The sequence below is a fragment of the Zeus faber genome, assembly GCF_960531495.2.
Source record: "Zeus faber genome assembly, chromosome: 15".
In the NCBI taxonomy this organism is placed as follows: Eukaryota; Metazoa; Chordata; class Actinopteri; order Zeiformes; family Zeidae; genus Zeus; species Zeus faber.
Window position 1 is genome coordinate 11,583,738 of NC_137194.1, and position 25,067 is coordinate 11,608,804.

At 44.1% G+C, this 25,067-nt stretch overlaps 2 protein-coding genes across 2 annotated transcripts; one reads left to right on the forward strand and one right to left on the reverse strand.

Moving 5' to 3' along the window:
* Positions 1-1,133: 1,133 nt before the first annotated feature.
* ribc1 (RIB43A domain with coiled-coils 1) lies at positions 1,134-7,660 on the reverse strand. Its single transcript, XM_080015196.1, has 8 exons — positions 7,558-7,660; positions 5,800-6,020; positions 5,122-5,318; positions 4,914-5,019; positions 3,044-3,162; positions 2,218-2,460; positions 1,416-1,582; positions 1,134-1,242 (listed from the first exon to the last, which is right to left on the reverse strand). Exons 2-8 carry the CDS (start codon positions 5,996-5,998, stop codon positions 1,161-1,163), a joined length of 1,113 nt encoding a protein of 370 aa, XP_079871322.1. The 5' UTR covers positions 5,999-6,020; positions 7,558-7,660; the 3' UTR covers positions 1,134-1,160.
* A 200-nt stretch (positions 7,661-7,860) lies between these two features.
* On the forward strand, positions 7,861-24,972 carry smc1a (structural maintenance of chromosomes 1A). The gene is made up of 26 exons (XM_080015721.1): positions 7,861-8,185; positions 10,422-10,610; positions 11,356-11,468; positions 11,780-11,983; positions 14,274-14,512; positions 15,184-15,442; positions 15,756-15,896; positions 16,012-16,094; positions 16,207-16,306; positions 17,280-17,387; positions 17,817-18,002; positions 19,151-19,330; positions 19,450-19,596; positions 19,708-19,845; positions 19,938-20,054; positions 20,144-20,250; positions 20,398-20,539; positions 20,661-20,806; positions 20,938-21,091; positions 21,177-21,287; positions 22,207-22,363; positions 22,997-23,151; positions 23,345-23,496; positions 23,617-23,686; positions 23,762-23,872; positions 24,285-24,972. Exons 1-26 carry the CDS (start codon positions 8,077-8,079, stop codon positions 24,363-24,365), a joined length of 3,699 nt encoding a protein of 1,232 aa, XP_079871847.1. The 5' UTR covers positions 7,861-8,076; the 3' UTR covers positions 24,366-24,972.
* Positions 24,973-25,067: the final 95 nt, after the last annotated feature.

The following is a 25,067-nucleotide window of genomic DNA, read 5'->3' on the forward strand; positions in this document are numbered from 1 at the left end:
CTTAGATGTTTGCAAACACAAAAAAAAAAAGTACTTTGATTTGAATTGTCATTTAGTGATAGCAGTAGTTACATCCCAACTAAAGCAAAGATTGCATTGAAAATCCATAAGCATTGGAAGCGTTGCAGTGCAGTGAGAATCTGTGGAGTCTTTGTCTGATGGAGGAACGGGATGCTGCAAGCCAATGTGTGCATACCACAGGGAATCCCTACCTATATGCAACGTTGCTGTCTCTGCAATCCCTGCTCAAACAATAGACGGCTCCTGGCAAAAACACCACCGACGACCACACCCGACGGCTAAAACACGGGGATGTCTGTGTCTAGTCACAATGAAGCTGTTTGAGTGATATCCTTGTCGTCGGTTCTACAGACACACTCAGGACAAGAATCATTTAAAAAATCTATTTTCATACAGGAATGGACAAATAACGCAAAATATGCCAATATTCTATCTCAACTATCTGCTGCTAAACATCTGTGTTTGTCGTGTCAGGGCAAATGTTGGCTTTGATTGAGTAATGGGTACACACACAGATACTCACTCCACTGCCCCTCGCTCTTTGCTTTCTGTATAGTGACGGTGAGGCCACTGGATTCTGCTTCTCTAGAGTTGTATCCCCCCCCAATCTTTTATAGTTAAAACAAAAATATATATATATTGTTGCAACAATTTTGTCAGCACAAAAAAAAACAAAAAAAAACAGCTCAATAGATATCTAACATGGACAGCTGGGAAGGTGGGCCTATGTCACTGCCAGGGGTGGAGATGTGCTTCTGTGTGGAGTGTGGGTCGCTTTATTCACGCAACGAGAAAGGACACAAGGTGTGTGTGGGGGGTGGGGGTGGGGGTGGGTGGGTGGGTGGGTGCCATAGGGAAAAGATGACTTTGGGGTGGGGGGCGGGGGCGGGGGTCAGCTGAGTTTTGGATTTGTACGACACACGGGGCCGATATTGTTGTATCTGCATTATGAATCAACCACTGTAACTGGATATACGATTAAAAATAAAGTACCTTGAACAATCTGTGCCAGAGCAGCAGTGAATTTGTGCCATCAGAATCTCAGCACTTTATTCAAAAACATCATGGTACATGGAACGCCAGATGAGCGCAACAATCCCCAAGCTTTATTTGCCAGTTTTATAGTCAGGCGTGGGACATTAGCGGGAAGTGGTGTTGAACTGGCTGAAGTAGTCCGCTGTGGGTTTGTTCGTGTAGAGCTGCTTGTCCAGGAAATCTTTACTAGGGGAAGACAGAAGACATACACACGTCACCTCCACATGTAATCATTTCACCCTGAATGCTTTTTTTTTTTTTTTTTTTTTATAAACCTATATAAGAACACAGGTAATCTTGCTTAGATATATTCTCGCAACTTGTAAAGCATGAACATATGTGTGGTGTGGCGTTCTCACTGTGCTCTCTGGTCTCTGGCCAGCTGCCGGTTGTACTGGTCCAGCTGGATCCTCCCCTCTCTCTCCAGGGCGGCCACTCTCCTCTGCTCTCGTTCAGCCTCCTTCATCATGTATATGTATTGATGGTCGTTGTCTGCGTCCAGAAACCTTTTTGTGTCACGCTCCCTCTGCAGAAAGCCAAGAGAACAGGTCCAATGAATTTCACATGATCGTTTGGAGTGAGATGCTGGATTTCGAGTTTTCCATAGATTCTTTTTGAAAGGCAATTTGTGACCCTAATTTTCCTGTTGTGGTGTAGGGATGGTGTGGTTTGGGCAGCCACACCTGACCTGGGTCCAGGTAATTGGGGACCCAGGATCAGAGTAGCTGCACGGGCAACAGGTAAAACCCCCATCCCCACACACCCTCAGGAGAGAGGAGCCTCTGTCTCGCCCCCTCCTGGGCATATTCCATTTAGCCCTCTCTCCTGAGTGTGTGTGGGGATGGGGATTTTACCTGTTGCTCGTTAGGCCAACGAACGGGCAACAGGTATGCAGCCATTCCGATTCTGGGTTCCAAATGACCTACATCCAGGTCAGGCCTGGCTCCTCAAACCACATCACCCCTCACACCACACCTGTATTTGTGACTAGTATAGGCTTTGATAGCCCCCCCCCCAGCCCCCTGTGGCCCCGGCACAGAGAATACATGGAGGGATTTGTTAGGCGAAAGCGAGAAAAATTATGCACAGAAGATCAAGATGTGAATCTGGAGGACATAAGTCACTCAAACAGCTGCTGCTTAATCAGGGCGGCTCAAGTACCTGTCTCTGAAGGCACTGCTCTTCTCTTTCCCTGTGGATGGCCCTCATCTGCTCTTGCGTCATCCCCCTCCACCTGTCGACCAGAACCCTGGACGAGCCAGCTCCACCAGCTCCGGCTCCTCTGGCCGATCCCTCTGGGCACTCCGTCAGCATGTCTGATGTCACCATGTTCAATATCTCTGCGAGGTCCTCCCCTTCCACTTTCAGCTTCTGCTCTCTCTGCTTCTCAATCTTTTCTGCAGCCTGGGGGGTGGGGGGCAGGACAGGGCTCAGACCAAGTACCCATCCAGGCTTGGTTTTATTGATCGTTCTCTGTGATTAGGATTCGGATAAGACTTAGTAACATGATCCGCTCATCTGCGGTTGACTCTGCCCTTGAGTCTGGATTGGTTAACCATGTGTCGAATATCCTCCTGAGAGGTGAGCGGTGCACTCAGTCAGTTGTGTGTCTGTGTGTCATGCACGCAATTGGTTATTAGAGAAACCGCATAATTAATGAATGAAAATGAACGAAAAATCCCATGACCTGATACATTTGTAATGATGCATCCCACTGGGGATTTCAACTTCGAGTGTATTCAGGCAAATGAAGGGGGAGCTAAATGGGATCGGTCGGCAGCAGACTGGGACCACGCATACATTATTTTTCCATTTTGTGCTGCTTAAAACCTGATAATGTGACGCCCCCCCCCCCCCCCTGGCAAGTGTATACGCATCGGTTACCAGCTTCAATTACTTTTTATAATCTTAAAATCCCACGTGAGGACACCCGGTCACACCTCAACACCCCCCGGGCTTTTCCAGTGATGGATGTGTGTGCATCTACCAGAGCGTGATTGTAGTTTTGGAGTGCGATGCGGACGGCCTTCTTGCACTCATCCTCTTGGGAACGCAGTTGCACCACCCTCAGGTCCCGATTCAGCATCTCCTCCCCTATGAGCCCCTCTGAAAACCACACACACGGGCACAGACACACACATTGGGGAGTCACCTACTGCTTTCTTTACTCTCCCACACTGCTCCATTACCCAGAGCACTCCGCGCTCACACGCTGACACACATAACAGAGTACCAGCATCCATCAACGCCACCTGGGACGACAGGCTCTGCGCGGGGGTGTGTGATTGTTTGTGGATGAGAGCATGAAGCATCTGTATGACTCTCCTCGTGTGTATACAGAATATGGTGTGAACGGTGTGTTGGTGCGCATTTCTTTGTTTTTTTGTCTACGTTTATTGTGATCCCTCCATGATTATTTTCACAAGGGACGAGATGCTAAACATCAGGGACTCAACAACATCTGATTTATGTCCCAATGTTTTCCCCTGGTCCGTGGGTTTACTGGACATTTTTGGTCAAAGGTGTTCCCACCCTTGGCCAAGCAGTGAGGCAGAGGCAGAAAGGCAAGCGTGCCGGGGCTCTGGTGCGATTCAGGGAGAGAGGCTTACCCTGAATACTCTCATACTTAAGACTCTCAAATGTCCGCTCACTGCACAACAAAATGGACTAATTGTGTCTTCTTATCAGGACAAATAGTTTCTCGCTCTTCTGGTTTGTGTTTGACGGAATCGTAGCTGTGTGAATCTATGCTGGACTCCGCCGTGCAACTGCCCGGCTTCCAGCTCTTACACACGGATCACGACCGCAAAACAAAAGGTGAAGCTCTTTGTTTCTATTTAAATCAAAGCTTGTGCAACGATTTGCAAGTGATTTTATAGAGTTGTTCTCCTGACCTGGAATCATTTTTTATCGCCTGTAGACCGCCTTACTCTCCTTGTGAATTACTAAATAACTAAACCTGTTGTGCCGAGATCTAAGAATTGGAACACCAGAGGAGGAGCAGTGGAGGAACTGCGTGACTGCCTGGATAACACAGACTGGGGCATGTTTGGGACTGCTTCCAACAGCCTGGATGAACACACAGAGGCTCTGACTTCATACATCCGCCTCTGTGCGGACAGCTGTATTCCAACACGTACCAGAGTGAGTTATAACAACGACATACCCTGGTTCACAGCAAAACCCAGACATCTTTGTTTGGATAAAGGAAAGGGCTTCAAGAGTGGAGACAGTGATAGGTTTAGACGGGCTAAGTACACGTTTGGCAGGGGACTACGGCGGCCAAACGACAGTACTCTGAGAAGCTGCAAAAACAATACTCAGCCAGCGACTCGTCGTCAGTCTGGAAGGGACTACGGGGGATCACAAACTATAAAACCAAATCCCACCCACTCTAGGGCTGACGTCGGACTGGCAAACGACCTGAATGAGTTCTACTGCAGATTTTGACAGATATGGAACAGTCCTGACTCTGACCCACATACCCAGCCCCCCTCCACAGCTATCACACCTCTTCTTTCCTGCCTGGATAGAGACACTCCACACAAAAGGCCAATACTGAACATTGCCAGTGGATTTACAGCTTTCGTTCCATGTGGGAAAGGGGCATAAGTTAGTGTGTAAATATTTGTCAATTAGTATTTTGCTTAAATCTTCTTGTTCAATATGCTGTTAATATTTTGCTTATATCGTGTTGCTTTTTGTCTTTTATGCACCAACCTCATCAAGTCACTTTCCTTGTATTTGCAAATATACTTGGCAAAATAAAATCATTCTGATTCTGAATATGTGTGTTTAATCTGCGTTTGTTTGTCAGGCTGTCGCTCAGGCTGTCTGTCCTTGAGTCCAGGCGTCACCTGTGCGCTTTTCCTCCATCCGCCTTCTCTCGTTGTCTTCTTTCTGCGCTCGCAGATTTCGTTCCGTCGCTTGCATCTTTGCCTGTGTGAACTCTTTAGCCTCTCCCTGTTTACACAACAAGGAAAAAAAATAAATGACGTGTTCGACCCCTCATTCATGCACACTGAACTCCCACTGTTCTGGTGTGTGTTATTACGGAGGGACCACCTCGAAAATCATCATACTGGCCAGCCCCAGCTCAGCCTCTGGAATGGTGATCAACGGCGCCCCCCCCAGGTCAAAGGATTCCCCCGCTCGCTGAGTGGACCAGTACTCAGCGAGATCCTTCTTCATCGCCGAGCACTTCTCCTCCTCTTCTCTCTGTTGTTCCATCAGTGCTTCATCCTGACTTCTTCTCATGTTATCTGCAATGTAGAAATTCATTAAGAGGGATCAAGGGGGGTAACTTTAGGTTGGGCACAGGGGGATGCCCCCCTGGAGCCATGGCCGATGGCCCCCTCCAGTAGTTTTCTTTGGATAAAAACTCGCTACGTTATGAGGCATGTCTATCATTCCCTGAGCATAACAGACATGTACTGGAGTACTTTATGCCTCGTATCCTGTGATAATAACACAGAGTTGCTGCATTAATAACTGTCAATGGCATGCAAGCTTCCACACACACCTACTATGTTTTAAAGATACTGACACCAACATTTGTTAACTTGAGAAAAATGTCTATTAAAAAAATCACATTTTATAACCGTTCGTTTCTCATTCATCAAGATATGACTACTGGGGTCGGTTATTCGATGATCCCATCGCCCCTGGAATCTTCGTCTTTGAAAGAAACAAGAGTTGCGACGATCGCTCAGTTAATTGCACTCATGCGATGCCCTCCTTTACCATAAGCTTGGTCTCGTATTCTCTCCCCGGTCTGTAACAGTCTTTTCTCCTCCACCTGCTCATTTAGGGTTTTAAGATCCACGCCGATCACTCGGCTCCGGGTGTTGAAAATACGGCTGCGTCGTGCAGACTCTGCAGCCCGGCGCCGCTCCACGGCCGCATCTGAAGAGTCCTCTACCGGCAGATCCACCTTGTACATTTCACAGGTAGAAAGCTCCGTTCTAAGGGAAGAAATTAGAATTACTAGACAATTTTTGTTGAAACAGTGTGGCTACTCATTTTCTTTACTTTTTTTAATTACTTTCAGCCATCAGGCATTTCTCACTTCTCCAATTTATCAATACTAGTGCATGCCCGGTCAAAATGTAAGAATTTCTAAGACATTTGAATGGCACAGTTGAACAAAATGGCAATGATTCAGTCCTTAGCATGCCTGTTCAAAACGATGGGAGACGAAACTGCCGGTTAAGTCATACGGGAAAGGACACTCTTTATGACTCGGTTGGAGAGCGCTGAAGGCCCGCTGGCTCGCTTTTTATTGAGAGTTTATTAATATGACAGGCATGTCCAAACTGCACCAAATTCCACACTGCACGTCCTTGGGTCCCCAGCAATACACCCACCAAGTGTGAAGTAGATCGGATGAACGGTTGTTGAGATAATCGAAGGACATACAAACACAGACATACAGACAGACAGATAAGAGATTCATCCCTTTATAAGAGATGTTTTCCCACATGGTCCTGTGTTTACCTGATAATCGTATATATGCTTAGGAGACGGTCGAGGAGCTAGGATGGCAGCGTAAGAGACTGACTGCGCAAGTGTTTTCGTCTTTTTCCTTTTGCTGCACTGGCGGCGGCCTCCAAACACTGCGTTTTATACAGAGAGCTGTGACGTCACAAAGACATGATTATGCCGGCGGTTGCCACAGCTACGGGGAGCGTTTTTAAACCCATTATTTTTAATATCCATAGTGAAGTACCATTGTTTATACCATTTCCTCTATATTTGCTGGAATTAAATAGTGGTATTTATGGTTATTCCAGAAATTATTTGTGGTTATCTGAAAAGATACACATTTCACAAGTAAAAATGAATATGATGTGGGATAGGATAGGATACTATTACAACTAATTATAATAGTAAGAAGTGTGGCCCTGCCAGCCCACTTATTGAATAATGGGGAAATAATACTGCAAACGTACGTGGTTCAACGTTCAAACTCGTTTGAGAAGGAGTTTATCATATTCAAAATAAATATATTTGAATGTAGATTTTGAGTCCTAAGCATCAATCAAGCCACCAATGATAAACATCGATACATTACAAAAACATTCACGTACATAAATAAATAAAACCTATAGAGAATACCTTCCTATGTGGTCGTTGGTCAGCCTGGTTCGGTCTTTATGAACTTTGCAGTGACAGTGTGATCACCATTTAGAAAGCAAACCAGCACTTACCACCGAGCAGTGTTTGGACTCTTGTAACCATGGTAACACAATTCTGTGCCTACTGCAGTGTGCTACTTACTGCACCGTGCGTAGGCAAATAAATTACACGCCTGCGATCTAAATAAACTTCCAAATGTTATTGATTATTCAACTAATTTCATATTTTGAAAAACAAAAACGGATAGTTGGGGCATAACGCAGAAAATGTGGCGTTTTATGCTGCGTCGATTGAAACTCGGGAAATCGGTCAATCCACTCCTGCGCTACATGAAAAAACCCGTGCACTGGAAACAATGTTCACCGTGAAAGGTGCGTGCCGCCGTGTCGCTGCGACGTCAGAGCTGTTTTCTCGCTCAGCTTGGGCCCGAGCGATCCGCCCCCGAAACTCCGACCTAAATGTTTTATTCCTGCGCCCCTTTCGACGCAGGAGCTCAGAGGTGTCCGAGTTCCCAGCTCGATGGAACGTGGCATCGTCACGTAGCCTCGGAGCCGGCAGGAATTTGATCTCGCGAGAGGTTGTGCAGTCACGGTTCTCGCGCGCTCTGATCCCGCAGTATTCTAAAATGGCGCATTGTTGTCACAGTGGTAGCGTTGTTTTTTAGCTATGCGATCTCAAAGGGAGCTAGTGGATGTGCATTTTATGGAGCGATTCGTTTATCATGCAGTTGCCATTTGAGGAGACAGGTTGATGAATTTGACTGCGGCCACTCTTGAGATAGCGCGCAACGCAATCGTCGCCTCCTGACATTAGCTAACGGCTAGCAGCTAACCCCACAAGACCGATTTTTTTTCCCGCATTCTCTTAGAAAAGCGAGCAAACATGGGGTATTTAAAACTGATAGAGATCGAAAACTTCAAGTCCTACAAAGGAAGACAAATCATCGGACCATTTCACAAGTTCACTGCAATTATCGGACCCAATGGATCAGGTATATTATTGTCATCAAGCGGCGTTGGCCAACGTTACGTAGCTCCAGCATTTACTATTGTCATTAGCAGCTGAAGTGCACTGCCCCTGTCGTGGTTTTCTAAACGCAGATTTGTTTGTATCTCATGTCACAATTCTACATCTCTACAACTTTTAATTCTGCCCGTTTGTTTTATTGCAATACGTTTTTGGGCGTCCACTAATTGGTGGTTTGTGTTGCTGGCGACTCTTGATTCGTGGTCTAAGTTCTTATTTATATTTACTTAACTCTGCTAGAAGCATAATTTTCGGCCGTTGGCTGCTCATTCACCCAAGGTATGGCTAATGTCTAATGTTCCGTGACCTTAACAGTTAAAACACACACACACACATTTCTCGATCAGCCGCAACATTAAAACCACTGACAGATGAAGAGAATAACAATACTCATCTCGTTCCAATGGCACCTGTCGAGGAGTGGGATATATTAGGCAGCAAGTGAACCGTCAGTTCTTGAAGTTGATGTGTTGGGCAAGAGTAGACATCTGAAGGACTTTGACAAGGGCCAAATTGTGATGGCTGGTCGACTGGGTCAGAGCATCTCCAAAACGGCAGGTCTTGTGTGGTGTTGCCTGTATGCAGTGGTTAGTATCTACCAAAAGTGGTCCAAGGAAGGACAACCGGTGACCGGGCCATTGGCGCATTGATGTGCGTAGGGAGCGATCTCTAGCCCGTCTAAATTCAATCCCACAGAAGAGCAACTGTAACACAAACTGCTGCAACTGCTGGCTATGATAGAAAGGTGTCAGAACACACAGTGTATCGCAGCTTGCTGCATATGGGGCTGCATAGCTGCAGACCGGTCAGAGTGCCTATGATGACCCCTGTCCAGTGCAAAGTGCCTTTAATGAGCGTGTGAGCGTCAGAGCTGGAACATTGAGCAATGGAAGAAGGTGGCCTGGTCTGATAAATGATGTTTTCTTCTACCAGGCCAGAGTTAGGGTCTGCTCCAATCGAGCATCAGTGGGATGTGCTGGAACAACAAGCCTGATCCATGGAGGCCCCACCTTGCAAATTATGCCGAGTTCCGACGACGTGATACTGGGATGATTTTAAGCTCGCGGACAGGTTTCTGGAGATTGCCAAGCAAAGCCCCAGATCGGAGGAAAATCATAGTGCACTCCCGTTAGTGACAACCATGTTGAGTCTGCTAAAGATACAATCTAAGTGATCGGCGAGATATCAAGCAGGTTTAATATCTGGTCATGTAGTTGGGAGTGACACGACAAGCTACAGCAAATGAGTGAGCGCAGGCACAGGGACACATACCTATTTTAGTTTTCTACTCTAGGTTTTTAATATATTTCTTAATTAAATTCTGAATTCATTTGGTTTTTTTTCCAAGTGATTAAGAATATAATAATGATAAAAAAATTATTATCCTGACGACATGGTATTGCATAATTTCCAGTGTAAATTCTAGCGTGTGTTTTTGACCCGACACATCGTCGGGGGTCCCTCCTGATTAAAGATATCGTAATGTGTGACCCCCTTGTCACTGATCAGTCATACAATGTGCAAGATTCCCGATCACAAAACAGGAAGTTGTGTAGTGTGAACAGTACAGCGATCTAACAACTCTGAAAGTGATGTAGTGTACCCATGGTATCACAGGACCCAAAGGATCTGCTGCTAACGTCTTGATGCTAAACAATATTTGTGGTTATTAGTGATGGTTTGTGTGTGTGTGTGTGTGTGTGTGTGTGTGTGTGTGTGTGTGTGTGTGTGTGTGTGTGTGTGTACACACACACAGACAAATTGCTAAACTATGTATACAGCCATATTGGCATGGAGAACAATGCATGAGCAGGTCTAAATTATTACGATGCTATGTCTAAATCCCGGAGGAAGGACAGGCCCGGATGGGTTAAATGCAGAGGAACCATTTCACCGGCCACCGTCCAAAGCTTGGCGTGTGTGTGTGCAAGCATGTGTTGTAGTGTGGTGTGTTGTGTGACAAATAAAGACTGTTTCTTCTTCTTCTTCTAAATTGTTACAATTTCTAAAATTGAAGTTGTTCCAGTTTTAATACACAATATTATACGTATCTATATCAAACTACTCTTCAATATTTACAATTTTAATGTCTCCAATATATGGTGCATCTATGTTGAATGTTATCTTTCAACAGGTTTTGCAGAGCATAACATGTTAACCCATTACAATATTAGTACTAACATTAATGTATGACATTTTAGGCAAATCCAACCTCATGGATGCCATTAGCTTTGTGCTGGCAGAGAAGACAAGCAATCTCCGTGTGAAAACCCTGAAGGACCTGATCCATGGAGCGCCTGTGGGGAAGCCCGCTGCCAACAGAGCCTTTGTCAGTATGGTGTATCAGGAGGACAATGGAGAAGAGCGCACCTTCACAAGAGTCATTATTGGTATGGACTTTCATAGCTGCTTATCCCTGGCATCGTCCAGTCATCTCACTTATTTTTGCATTGGCAATATTGTAATTTATATTCTTAACACATTAAAATGTATGTTATGTTTTGTTGTGATTTTTTTTTTTTCCCCCATGAGTATAACAACAAAGTTGTATTAGTTTACCACTCTGGACATTTCTATACATATCTGTATACAATAATCTAACCTGGAGAAATAAAATGAGCTTTTATAGACGTGTCTTAACGTAAGTGTCTTAATAGTTCTGTAAAAGGCTCTGCTTATTTCATCCACCTTGTTATGTAGTTTTTGCCCACATAGATGTCATATAATTTCCTGTTTAAAAATGCACTGTGTAGATTTTACAGAACGGACGTGGCACAAATGGGATATAATATTCTTAATTATGCTTTAATTAGTGTATAATCCCATGAAAATAAGAATTGTTGTGTTGGTGTTGACCTTACAATGAGCCATTTTTATCTGTATAAGGAGTGGGTACGCTTCACGGAGGCCACCATGTTGCACCGCCATGTTTCTTCTACAGTAGCCCAGAACGGATAAAACAAAAATGGCTCTGGAGAGGGCCTTTTGCGAGTTTCTGTCTCTTCCACGGAGGCCTCTTAATGGCCATGTTACACCGCCATGGGGAGGGGTATTCAGTTGGATGCAATCTGCAACCTCACCTCTAGATGCCACTACATTCTACTTACTGCACCTTTAATGTGTTGTTTTGATTAGGTTCATCCTCAGAGTATCGCATCAACAGCAAGGTTGTGCCCCTGGCTGAGTACAGTGAAGAACTGGAGAAACTGGGAATCCTCATCAAGGCTAGGAACTTCCTGGTCTTCCAGGTCAGACATTGTGCTTGGTATAATTATAAGTGTAAGAATTTTATTTTTAAATTCATTCACGCAGTTATTTTATGTTTGATGAATTCTGAATTGCCACTTTGACTCTTGAATGTCTATTTACATTGTAATTTATTTTTAAATGGGTAATACTATTTATACATGTGTAGTACTTTACTTTGCTCTATCTCTGTTGCTGAAATGTGTTCATATAATGAATGTAGCCCTCATTACTTGGGTTGTGATTGTGACCTGACTATTTTATGAAATTAATTTAGTTTCTTTTTTTTCTGCTCTGCTTATTTACTTTCAAGGGTGCTGTGGAGTCTATTGCCATGAAGAATCCCAAGGAGCGTACTGCGCTGTTTGAAGAGATCTCGCGTTCTGGAGAGCTGGCGCAGGAGTACGACCGCAGGAAGAAGGAGATGGTGAAGGCAGAAGAGGACACTCAGTTTAACTACCACCGCAAGAAGAACATTGCAGCTGAGCGCAAAGAGGCCAAGCAGGAGAAAGAGGAAGTATGTCATCTTGGGTCCTTTTCCACAATAACAATGATACATTAATGAGCTTTATTTTCGATTCACGTCAATACATACACTACTCAGAAAAGGTTAGGGATTTTTGGCTTTCGGGTGAAATTTATGGAAAATGTAAAAAGTTCACGCGACAGTGATATTATATCATGAAAGTAGTAGCATGCAATGGTGCTTTCCTCATCTCAAACAATTTATTGAAACAAAATCCAACAACAGTGGTGGGTTTACCACAACAAAAAATGTCAATGTCTCAATAAATTGTCATGTGTCCTTGAGCATCAATTACAGCTTGACAACCACGTCTCATGCTGTTCACAAGTCGACTTATTGTCTGCTGAGGCCTGGCCCCCCACTCTTCTTGAAGGGTGGTCCTCAGGTCATTGAGGTTCTGGGGTACAGAGTTACGAGCCTCTACACGGCGACTCAGCTGATTCCATAGATTTTCTATGGTTTTCAGGTCTGGAGAAAGTACAGGCCACTCCATTTGAGGTACCCTAGTCTCCAGCAGCCGTTCTCTAATGATGCCACCTCGATGAGCTGGAGCATTGTCGTCCATGAAGATGAAATGAGGCCTGTGTTGTTCATGCAGGGGCACAATGACTGTATTAATGATGTTATTCAGGTAGTATGGGCTTGTCACTGTACCATTCACAAAGTGTAGGGCAGTTCTGTATTGACTAGACACACCTGCCCACACTGTAACACCACCACCACCAAAGGCTCGTCTGGTGACAACAGTGGCTGATGCATAGCGCTCTTCTTGACGTCTCCAACATCATTGACGGCCATCATTTCTGCTCAATGTGAATCGACTTTCATCGGAGAACAGCACTGAGGCCACTGGTCCCTCGTCCAGCGTAAATGCTCCCTGGCCCATGCAAGACAATGATGACTGCGCCTGGTGGTGTGGTCATGTACCCTTGCAGGTCGTCTAGCATGTAGACCACGCTGATGTAAATGGTTTTGAATGGTCTGACGTGACACTTGGGTGCCTCTCCCTTAAATGTGCCTAGAGTTGAGTGGCATTCATCATCCGGTTGCGCAGGGCACTGTTCACAATGAAGCGGTCATCGGTGTGGGATGTGGCCAAAGGACGTCCACTTCTATGCCTTTCTGTGACTCTTCCAGTCTCTCTGTATCTCTGTTGGAACCTGCTGATGACACTCTGTGACACTCTAAGCTCAGTGGCCACTTCCCTCTGAGAACATCCTGTTTGAAGCCTCTCAATGGCAAGGTGCTGTTGATCAGTTGTTAGGTGTCGTCTTGGTCTCATGATGTCAAAATGTGAACAGCATGATGAAGAGGACTGTTTAAATACCAATTCTAATTGAACCAGGAAAGTTATTGGTCGATTCATGAATCAAACACCTGTTGTGAATTTTGCCGTTCAGCTCCTTGTGAAAGAACAGCAAGTTGTGGAAAAAGTACTGAAAAATTGAACAGTTGGACATGTGCATTCAAAGTTTTAGAGAAGGTCAAATTAAGTTCACCTGTAAAGATTATTGTGCATTTTAGGTTCATCCTGAAATTTCTCCCGAAAGCCGAATATCCCTAACTTTTTGTGAGTAGTGTAGTCCGTTTTAATCTACCTATAAAGACACGACACAAACAGCCAATCGCACAGAGCAGAGAAACAGCCATGTGACACGAACATCCAATCATACAGCAGGAGCGCCGGTGCTTCCTCTCTCTCCCCGGCTGCGGCACTTTCTGGCCGGGCAGCGGAGATGAGGGCCCCCGGAGCTGACTTGGAGGGTCTTCCTTAAACACAAACTTGAACTCGAGCTCGCCTTCTTCCCAACCCGAGCTCAGCCCGGCCCCCATCCCTGCAGAAGGAGAGCGATTAAAGAAAGAATCCGCGATTTTCAGTGACCTGTTCGGAGAGAGAGTCCCGCGGTCTGCTCCAAACGTTCCCGCATATAATCAGAGCACAGATTCAGGAACTTTTCGGACTGTTCTCAGATGACAATGATGTTTATATCATACTTTTAAATGGATCTAATATATATTTATTTCTTAAGTTTTAAATATATTTTTTTACTTTATTTTTTATAACATGTTTTCAATTTGCTTTGTGTTAAACACTGAATAACAGTGTTTAACACAAAGCCATGAGAATACACTTAAAACTGTGAATTTAGCATTATTATTATCAAATATATATTGTGATAATTATCAAGATCCATCAATATAAAAATTATCGCGAAAAGAATTTCGGCCATATTTTCCAGCCCTACGTCAGTTAACCTCCTTCTCTCCCTCCGCCTACCAGGCAGAGCGCTACCAGCGCCTCAAAGACGAGGTGGTGAGGGCCCATGTGCAGCTACAACTCTTCAAACTGTACCACAACGAGACGGAGATCGAGAAGCTGAACAAAGAGCTGGCCCACCGCAACAAGGAGATTGACAAGGACCGCAAGAAGATGGACCATGTGGAGGAGGAGCTGAAGGAGAAGAAGAAGGAGCTGGGCAGGCTGATGAGGGAACAGCAGACCGTGGAGAAGGAGATTAAGTGAGTGGCAGGAATGTGTTTTTGTTGTCCTGCTCTGGAGCGGGATTCGGTTGATCGAGATCATAAGTGAGACCCAAATATCAGCTGTAAAAATATATTACGATTCTGCAAAGAATTAGAAAAATTCCGCAACTGTCAACAACTGTGTTCAGCAATATTCTGCAGCCATTGACGGAATTATTTGAGGCTTTAAGAAACAGTGGTTTATACAACTTTTTATGAACACATGGACAAAATTAAGTGCTTTTGGAAAAAACATCTTCATGTCGGCCTTTCTAATTATAGGCTGTTTTTTACTGAGCAAAAACATCTACTATAGCAATAGCTGGGGTTCAAATATCCCGTGAGGTACTAATCTGTTTTTTGTGTGATTCTGCAGTTGTAATTGCACCTGTAATTCTCCGTGGGGCATTAAATATTTCCCTATAGGCAGTTTCTATATATAAGTATCAAGAAAAGCTTCTTCTGACGTTAGTTTTAGGCATTTCAGCAACCACCCAAACAACTTTTTGGCTCACGCCCTCGATTCCTTTTCAAGTCAAAAAGTTCACTTTGAAAATGGGTGTAGATGAAAACAATTGAAATCGGAAACTCTGACAACCAGATCCTGCATTAATGGCAAGCAAGAAGTTGTTTTAATCCAGTGCTCACAAACTCCTCTCTCCTTGCAGAGAGAAGGACTCTGAACTCAACCAGAAGCGGCCACAGTACATCAAGGCGAAGGAAAACACCTCGCACAAGATCAAGAAGCTAGAGGCAGCGCGCAAGTCTCTGCAGAACGCCCAGAAGATGTACAAGAAACGCAAGGGAGACATGGATGAGCTGGACAAGGAGATGAAGGCGGTGGAGCTGACCAAGCAGGAGTTTGAGGAACGCATGGAGGAGGAGGCCCAGAGCCAGGGTCAGGACCTCACGCTGGAGGAGAACCAGGTCTGGTCCATTAACCGGGGTTCATCACACTGAACTACTGAACATTTAAAGCATATCAGATGAATGCTCTCTTTTTTCTTTATAAAGTCCCTCAGTCTTGTAAGAAATGTTGACTAAAAAGTATTAAATGTTAAACATTAATTTTGATGCCCCTGACAAATTAAATAACAAATATTGTTATTCTTTTTTGCATTTTGGCATTGGAAATCTAGCATGAACAAACTCAATTCAGTGTAGTTGATTACCATAGTGTGTTATTATAAGGGAATTAACAATATTTTGTTCATTTTTGCCCTTGCCATTTGCTTTTCAGGTGAAACAGTACCACCGTCTCAAGGAGGAGGCCAGTAAGCGTGCAGCCACCCTCGCCCAGGAGCTGGAGAAGTTCAACCGTGACCAAAAGGCAGACCAGGACCGCCTGGATCTGGAGGAGAGAAAGAAAGTGGAAACAGAGGTATGATAGTGGAGAGATGATGAAGTTAGAGAGTTTGAAAACATCTGCAAATAAGTATATAAAAACATACATTTTAAATGCATAATCCCAAATGTTTGGGTGCGTTTCTATTTAGGCCAAGATAAAGCAGAAGATTCGTGAGATTGAGGAAAACCAGAAACGTATTGAGAAGTTAGAGGATTACATCACAAGCAGCAGGTATGTTACATCACAACATCTTACAGTTTGATTAAAAACACATTCAAGACTCTACAATTTACAAGATCCTGCACCTTCTAGTGTTCCATGCTGCTGTTTCTTTACTCCTCAGACAGTCTCTAGATGAGCAGAAGCGCATGGAGGAGGAGCTGACGGAGGAGGTGGAGCAGGCCAAGAGGAGGATCGATGAGATCAACATGGAGCTGAACCAGGTAACACTGCAAAACAAAGGGGATATTGATCTGTGATATTGACCTTGGATTGCATCTTGTGTGCTTTGTGGACGATGGTTTGTTGTGGTTTTTTTGTTAAAATAAGGTTTAATTAATCCAATGCGGAAGTGGTTAATTCAACTTTTTTATTTATTATTAAAATATCTCCTTCCCGTGGGATATAATTCATTATTCAACACTCGCATCCTATCAGTGATTTAAATAATCATGACCATTCCTAGTTTTTAGTAACTCGAGTTGAAGCTGCTATATTAGCCGACATTTGCCTCAATGAAATATAGAGGAAGGCGAAGCTCCGTGAGCAACCAACGACGTACGTCACTTTGATTGCTGTGTTGGTCGCTTGGCTGGCTGCTTTTGGTTGCTGTGTTGCCTGTGGCTATGGTCGCATCAAAATCAATCACATGTGAAGAATTAAACTCAGGACCTCTTGGTTGACCGGCACTCTCACTACTGCTTACGCCAATGCCAAAAAAAAGACTGCTCGAAGAATCTCTGTCGACTGAGGGGGTTCCGACTGATGATTCCACTCCTTGACTTTCAGGGTGAAGCCCTAGTAAACGCCACTGTGTCTACTCAAAATAAGAAATATTATACAACCCAGCATTCCCAATCAACAAAACAGGCGCTGTAAATATTAAAATAGTGTTGAGTTTCGCTAGAACTCATGGTGTTCTGGTATTTGAACTGTCACAAAAACTTGAGCGGAGGGAAGGCATAACATATATTTTGGAAATGCAAATTCACTGATTAAGCACTGCCCACAGACTTGGAGTGACCATAGCCACAACCAACACAGTGACCAAAGCAGCCAGCGCTGGTCGGCCCTACTGGAAGTATCTCTGAGGAAGACCCTTTGCAGTGACGTGCCTGAAGGGTGCAAGCCAAAAACAGTTTATTTCTCTCAGATTCTATTTAGCATCTCAAATCTTTTTGTGTCTTCTTTCTGTAGGTCATGGAGCAGCTGGGAGATGCCAGGATCGACAGGCAGGAGAACAGCCGCCAGCAGCGCAAAGCTGAGATCATGGAGAGCATCAAGAGGCTCTACCCCGGCTCTGTGGTATTTTTAATATACTATTAAAGTGACATTGCTTAGAGTTGCAACGCTTAGTCGATTCGTTTCCAACTATTAAATTAATGGCCAACTATTTTGATAATCATTTTATTGGGATGGTAGCTCAGGAGGTGGAGCTGGTTGTCTAGTAATCTAAAGGTCGCTGGTTCGATCCCAGGTTCCTCCTCCTAGCATGCTGTAGTGTCCTTGAGCAAGACACTCAACCCCTGATGGGTGCGTCTATTGGTGTTTGAATAATTACAAGTCGCTTTGGATAAAAGCGTCTGCTAGATGACTAAATGTAAATCTTTATGGACAAAACAACTATTAATGTCTTATTATTATTGTCAACTATTGTTGTCTGCTATACTGCTGTTTCTATAATGTTCCATGAACTGAATACGGATTTAAAGATTTTGACCTGTCTGTACACAGTATGGCCGCCTCATTGACCTGTGCCAGCCCACGCAGAAGAAGTACCAGATTGCTGTCACCAAGGTGCTGGGGAAGAACATGGATGCCATCATTGTTGACTCTGAGAAGACCGGCAGAGACTGTATCCAGTACATTAAGGAACAGAGAGGGGAGCCGGAGACGTTCCTTCCTCTGGACTACCTGGAGGTAAATTTGTGATCTCACTGCTTCAAACTGAAAATGGACTGTGACGTGTGAACATATTTGAAGTAACTGTTGATAGATACCAGACACTCCATTTGAACTCCAGTAGTTGCTGAGAAGTGTGCCTTTCTAAACAGTCCAGCCCGTACCATTGACGACAAAGCTTGGAGAAACCCAAGATCAAAAAACCCAGAGCATTTACTAACAGAAGATAAAGTCTTCAACAACAATAGCTGGCAGTATTTCGCAAAGAGTGGCAAATCCGTATGATGCAGCCCCTTCAACAAGTTTTAACTGACCAGTTAAAAGCTTTCAATGATATGTTTTCACTGGAGGGCTGTGAGATTGTGATCATAATAACCCTTTGATACACAAGCACAATTGCTGTTTTTCCACTTTGTTGCAGTGGTATTTACATAGACTTCTTTGACTTTTTAGTGCAATAGCTTTCAGGCTAACTAAAGGATAATTTAACCAATGGTGTTGTGCTATTTGTAATACCTACTCACTATCCATTGGATATATTTATTTAATCAACATGAATTTTACAGTTGTTGGATTTGCTGCTTTTTGTTAACTTGCGGGCCGAATGGGACTTAACTGTAGCAAATGCTTTCAAGAAATAATGAAGGAACAGACAGACCAAAACATTGCTGCTTCCCAGCTATGGAATTATGGATTTACAAATTAAAATAAGACGGCACCAGGGGATGCAAATATGCAAACAACCTACTTTTAAAAGAGTTTGAGAAAGAAAATTGTGCTTCAGCTGCTTGTGCAAGTGCTGTGTAATACATAAGCTCAGGCACTTTTTGCCCAATATTTTGACAAAAGAAATGTATAAATAAATAACCCAATCATAACAGTTGAAAGCACACCATAATAATAACACACTATCCCCCCTATGATCTAAAATTTATTGAAAAAATGCAAATAGGAGAGCCACATTTTGTAGTTGTACTTTTAAACAAAGAGCAAAGTATCCTATTACGTATCAATCTTGAAAATCTAAAAAAAATATGAATGTTCCACTCCACCGTTATCACTATTAAATCATTGTAATTTAGTTTTGAGGTCAGATGTAAGCAAAATTGTGTTGTAATCTACATCAAAGTATTTTTCAACATACATTTATTCCTTGTGTTATCCAGGTGAAACCCACCGATGAGAAGCTGAGAGAGCTGCGTGGAGCCAAGCTGGTTATTGATGTGATCCGCTACGAGCCTCCACACATCAAGAAAGCCCTGCAGTATGCCTGTGGCAACGCCCTGGTTTGTGAGAATGTGGAAGATGCCCGCAGGATCGCCTTTGGAGGGCCATACAGACACAAGGTACACAAGCCCATAAAAACACCCTCAACTGGTGAATGCAAATTAGGAATGGAAAGTTGAAGATGTATTCAAGATTTGTTTCTCTCTCTCGCTCTCTCTCTCCCCCCCTCCGTGTCTAGACTGTGGCCCTGGACGGCACGCTGTTCCAGAAGTCTGGTGTAATCTCTGGAGGAGCCAGCGACCTGAAGGCCAAGGCCAGGCGCTGGGATGAGAAGGCGGTGGACAAGCTCAAGGACAAGAAGGAGAAACTCACAGAGGAGCTCAAGGTAACCTGCCGCTCTCGAACGTAACACAACATCCTTTCTTGCCTGCAGTATTTCTGTTCTGGGACGCCTGGATAATAAAAGTTCATCTTGGATCTAATTTGCGTACGGTAGGAGCAAATGAAGGCCAAGAGGAAGGAGGCGGAGCTGCGGCAGGTGCAGTCACAGGCCCATGGCCTCCAGATGAGGCTGAAATACTCCCAGAGCGACCTGGAGCAGACCAAGACACGCCACCTCTCCCTCAACATGCAGGTACTGCCAGCTCACCAGCTCACCAGCCCACCTTTACCACCTCTCCTGTACCATGAATGGTGAATGTGGAGTTGTTCATTTGTGTCATGCAGGAAAAATCAAAGTTGGAGAGTGAGCTGGCGAACTTTGGTCCACGAATTAATGACATCAAGCGGATCATCCAGTCTCGTGAGCGGGAGATCACCGACCTGAGAGACCGCATGAACTTGGTGAGCTCTTCCCAAATGTCAGAAACTTCCTCGATGCTCGTAGGAGACTTCCCTTTTTAATCTCAAGTGTCCGTGGCTTTGCTCTCCAGGTGGAAGACGAGGTGTTTGTGGAGTTCTGCAAGGAGATCGGCGTGAGGAACATCAGAGAGTTTGAGGAGGAGAAGGTCAAGCGGCAGAACGAGATTGCCAAGAAGCGGTGAGTCTTGAGTCGCGATTCAATAAGTCCACCTCTCTCTGCACCACCCACATCTTTTTGATTTATTTTTATTTATTCATTCACTCATTCATTTATTTGTTTATTTTTTTGGTCTGGGTGTAATTAACTTGTCATACTGTCTGACAGGCTGGAGTTTGAGACCCAGAAGACTCGTCTGGGTATCCAAGTGGACTACGAGAAGAACCAGCTTAAGGAGGACCAGGAGAAGGTCATGATGTGGGAGCAGACTGTCAAAAAGGACGAGGCGGAGATTGAGAGACTCAAGAAGGTAAAGATGGTGGCTGAAGGACTACGCCTTGGTACAAGCTCCATCAACTTCTAAAGATTATTAAAAAAAAAAAAAAAAAAAAAAAAAAGTCTTATCTCCCTCTCTTCTATGCGTCCTGTAGGAGGAGCACCGGCACATGAAGATCATCGATGAGACGATGGCCCAGCTCCAAGACCTGAAGAACACGCACCTCACCAAGAAGTCGGAGGTTAACGACAAGAACCACGAGATGGAGGAGATTCGCAAGAAACTAGGCGGCGCCAACAAGTCAGTGGCTGCAGACGCTTTCAAAAAAAAAAAAAATTTTTTTATACAAATCTTGTTTTTGATCCACTTTGTTTTCAATGCGTGGACAGTTTTGTCGGCACGTTTCTGACCTTGTCTGATCTGCGTTCCAGGGAGCTGACCCAGCTGCAGAAGGAGGTGACGGCCATCGAGACCAAACTGGAGCAGAAGCGCAGCGACCGCCACAACCTGCTGCAGGCCTGTAAGATGCAGGACATCAAGCTGCCTCTCCGCTTGGGAACCATGGATGACATCAGCCAGGGAGAGGTGCTTCATTGACCCGCACTTGATGACTTTAAACGTAGCGCTCTGAAGAGGGTTGTAATCTCTTCCCTTCTTTGGGGCAAACTAGGGGAGCTCCCAGGCAGAAGAGTCCAGCAGCAGCCAGAGGACCTCCAGTACCGTTCTGGCTAAAGAAGCCATGATCGAGATCGACTACAGCAACCTGTCTGAGGACCTCAAGGTAGCCATGCTTGTCGGGAGGAAATTTACCGCTGGAATTCAGTTGTTCTCAATGGAAAATTGGAATACAACAGTACAAAAGTATAATGTGCTTTTGTAGGGCAGCCCCCCGAAAGTAAAAGTTGAATCATCAGTCGAAAACCCGTCAGTCGACTGAGATTCTTCGAGTCTAGCAGTCGTTTTTGCATTACAATAACAGGATGATACAGATAGAAGCTTGCAAAATGCACAGGGATAACATTTCAATGAGGAATTATAAAAATATATTGATGATTCCCTTATTTATTTTTTTACGGACAGGAACACGGCTCCCAATGCGGCCAATTGCCGTGCCCTGTTCCTCCAAATAAAACATCTAAAAACACATCTGTTATTTTTTATATTTTATTTTTTTAAGAGAAACTAAAACAAATTAAGAGCAGAATAAACACAGCTTTATTTTCTGCTCATTACGCATGGAGAGGGGGCGATCAGGGCACAATCTGGAGAGAGCGAGAAAGGAGAGATGTCTGTGTTGATAATAGCCAAAGACCAATATCTCAATCTTATTGCAAGTTAAAAAACGGATTATATAGCCTAAATAAATAGAAAATACATTTTCTTACTCTCTCCAATACCGCTTAACCTACCGGTGAGGTCGCAGCTTATCGATACTACGGTCTTTAATAATTTTGCCCCAGGGCCAGTACTCAAACGATCGCCTATAGCCCTGTTCCTCAGTGTTCTGTTTATTATAATGGTTTAAAATGGGTGTGTAAAGACGTTAAGCGCTTTAGCTTGGCTATTCAAAATGTATTGTCACTTTCCCCAATTTTTATATAGTGCTATTTTCTGTTGAAACAGTGACGTAAATCAAGTTTATGGTTTGAGCGTATGATAAGCCTTTCTTCTTTTTCTTTTTTTTTACGTTTTCCCCTCAGGACGCGCTGTCGGAAGAGGAGATCAAGGGGGAGATGAACACGCTGCAGCAGCGGCTCAACGAGCAGCAGAGCATCCTGCAGAGGATCAGCGCTCCCAACATGAAGGCCATGGAAAAGCTGGAGAGCGTCAGGGACAAGTTCCAGGAGACCAGCGACGGTAAGTCCTCACATGTGTGACGGTATTTGGATTTTTCCAGTACACTCCCCTAATGTTTTTCACTTTCTTTATGAATATTGTATAATCATATTGTTTATTCTTATATATTTAAAAAAATAATCATTCTAGTATGGACATTTTTAGAAAAACATTACAGTATTTTAAATTTGATTCCTTGTGCCTTCAAGTACAATGTATAGCCCAGCACTACTGGAAGGACAATCCTTCTTTGAACTCTTTGTTGGGTTTATCTTCACCTTACCATCACCTTATCCCTTTTGGGGATAAGGTGATGGTCAAGGTGATGGTCAAGGTTCAGCTCATTGTCATTGAACCACGTTGAGGAAGGAATAATAAGGAGGTGAAGGAGACAATGAAGGATGTACTAGATGTGAGAGGAAAGAGGGATGAACGTGGCACTAGACTTGCACAAGGGGTTATCTTACATTTCAACATCTTATGCCTGCAAAATTCCCAGGGAAACATTCCCTGGGAATTGATTGAAATGTATGGCTTATTTGCGCGGCCTGTATTTCCCACGCCCTTTGCAGATAGAAACAAACCTTTTAACCTCCCCTCTACACGCATGCACATGTCCTCATGTTCCCCGTCTGTGCCGTTTGCCCCTTTCAGAGTTTGAGGCGGCCCGTAAGAGGGCCAAGAAGGCCAAGCAGGCCTTCGAACAGATCAAGAAGGAGCGCTTTGACCGCTTCAACGCCTGCTTCGAGTCCGTGGCCACCAACATCGACGAGATCTACAAGGCCCTCTCCCGCAACAGCAGCGCTCAGGTCGGCGCAGCGCCGCACAGAAACGGATGTTTTATTTACCCATAGGGTGACCAAAATGATACTCACGATCTTAACAATCAAGGTCTACAGTGCTGTATTTCTAGTTGGATAGTGTTAACATTGACCGTGGCCATTCCTGGTGAGTGGTGTTGGATGTGGGAATTTTTGGAACGTTCCGGTTCTCTTGTCGTAGGCGTTTCTTGGCCCGGAGAACCCCGAGGAGCCCTACCTGGACGGCATCAACTACAACTGTGTGGCTCCAGGGAAGAGGTTCAGGCCCATGGACAACCTGTCTGGAGGAGAGAAGACCGTGGCGGCTCTGGCTCTGCTCTTTGCCATCCACAGGTGATTTCAATGCAAAAAAAAAAAAAAAAGACTACAACTGTTATTCGATAAGTCTTGAACAATTGTACACAACTTGTGGGTCTGCTGCAATGAGTTAACAACGGGTATTCTCGTCTGCAGCTACAAACCTGCACCTTTCTTTGTCCTGGATGAAATTGACGCCGCCCTGGACAACACCAATATTGGCAAGGTGCGTGGATGATTTCTTGGTCTGCCTCTGTCTGTTGGTCTGTCTGTCTGAGTTTTCCCTCTCCGTACTTTCTAGGTGGCCAACTACATCAAGGACCAGTCTGTGCAGAACTTCCAGGCCATCGTCATCTCTCTGAAGGAGGAGTTTTACACCAAGGCAGATTCTCTCATTGGAGTGTATCCAGAGGTGTGTCTGCTTGTCGTCATCCGCCTTCGATAGCGTGCAACAACTACCGGAGACGTCCAGTCAGAGTCTTCTTTACATTTAAATATTTCAATTGGGGCTACGAAGTTCAGGATTTAATTATATCAATCCATCAACGAGCCCTTATTTCAACACAAAGAGTATTTTAACATTTTGAACATCTGTGCGTTATTGGGGGAAAAAAAACAAAAAACAGTCCTGCAAAAGCCTTCCTGTTAATCTTTAAAACGTGGTACATAGATATAAACCCATCCCCATTAAGTATATTTCATCTTAATTCAGGGATCGTTGAGAAATTTGTACTTTGTCGTGCGGTGAAAGAGATGAAGACCGTAATGTTCACGTCAGATGTGATTTGGGTTTTTAACTCTTCTTCCCTCTCTGTCGCCCACAGCAAGGAGATTGTGTCATCAGCAAAGTCCTGACCTTTGACCTCTCCCAGTACCCTGACGCCAACCCCAACCCCAATGAATAGTACAGATACTCCCAAGACTGAGGTCAGTCTGCTACTGTGGATTGATAATGTATTGTTTAGTCGTTTAGGTGTTATGCTTTTTATGTTTACCATTTTTTCCTTAGGGGGGGAGGGGGTCGTACTTTGTAGACAGTTGCAAACTGAGTATGTGCATTTATACAAGATGTCTCTTTACGAATTTGGCATTCTCTTACTCATACAAGACTTGTCCCCAGTGAACGTGAAAAGGATTGTAAATCATGTCTTGTTTATTTTTTAATCAGAAATCGCTTTTATATCAGTTTAATGGTTAAATTACCACATATTAAAATGTTTAGTTTTCCTCTCAGAACTTTTCTAACAGTCATTCCACTTTTTGGGTTTATTTGCATTCTTTTCTCTAGTGCTACTCCAAACTTTTTATGGTCAATGAGGAAGATTTGTTACCAATTATGCAGATAAATTTGTGAATATTTACAATATCAAGTCAAATAGAACACACTGAGAATCGGCCCACATAAGATGTATAACATAACTCTAAATATCTGGGTTTGAAATGTCCTGTGCTACATGTCTATTCCATTGTATGGATTTCTTTACAAATAAATTTGAACTATTTTAAGTCTTACCATTTATCTCTTCTTTACCTACACTACTTGCATATTGAATTCTGTTTTGGGTTCAGCATTCATTGTGCGGCTGCAGTTTCCATCCCATAAGGGG

Bases quoted from the DNA above. Each gene is read 5' to 3' on its own strand.
- ribc1 (XM_080015196.1), bottom strand. From the start codon at position 5,998: ATGTACAAGGTGGATCTGCCGGTAGAGGACTCTTCAGATGCGGCCGTG. The intron at 3,163-4,913 runs GTGACGCCTGGA...TGTGGTTTTCAG, and splicing joins GATGGAGGAAAAGCGCACAG to AGGGGCTCATAGGGGAGGAG. The intron at 1,583-2,217 runs GTACTTGAGCCG...GGCTTTCTGCAG, and splicing joins AGCAGTGCCTTCAGAGACAG to AGGGAGCGTGACACAAAAAG.
- smc1a (XM_080015721.1), top strand. From the start codon at position 8,077: ATGGGGTATTTAAAACTGATAGAGATCGAAAACTTCAAGTCCTACAAA. The intron at 8,186-10,421 runs GTATATTATTGT...ATGACATTTTAG, and splicing joins TATCGGACCCAATGGATCAG to GCAAATCCAACCTCATGGAT. The intron at 19,597-19,707 runs GTAACCTGCCGC...TGCGTACGGTAG, and splicing joins AACTCACAGAGGAGCTCAAG to GAGCAAATGAAGGCCAAGAG.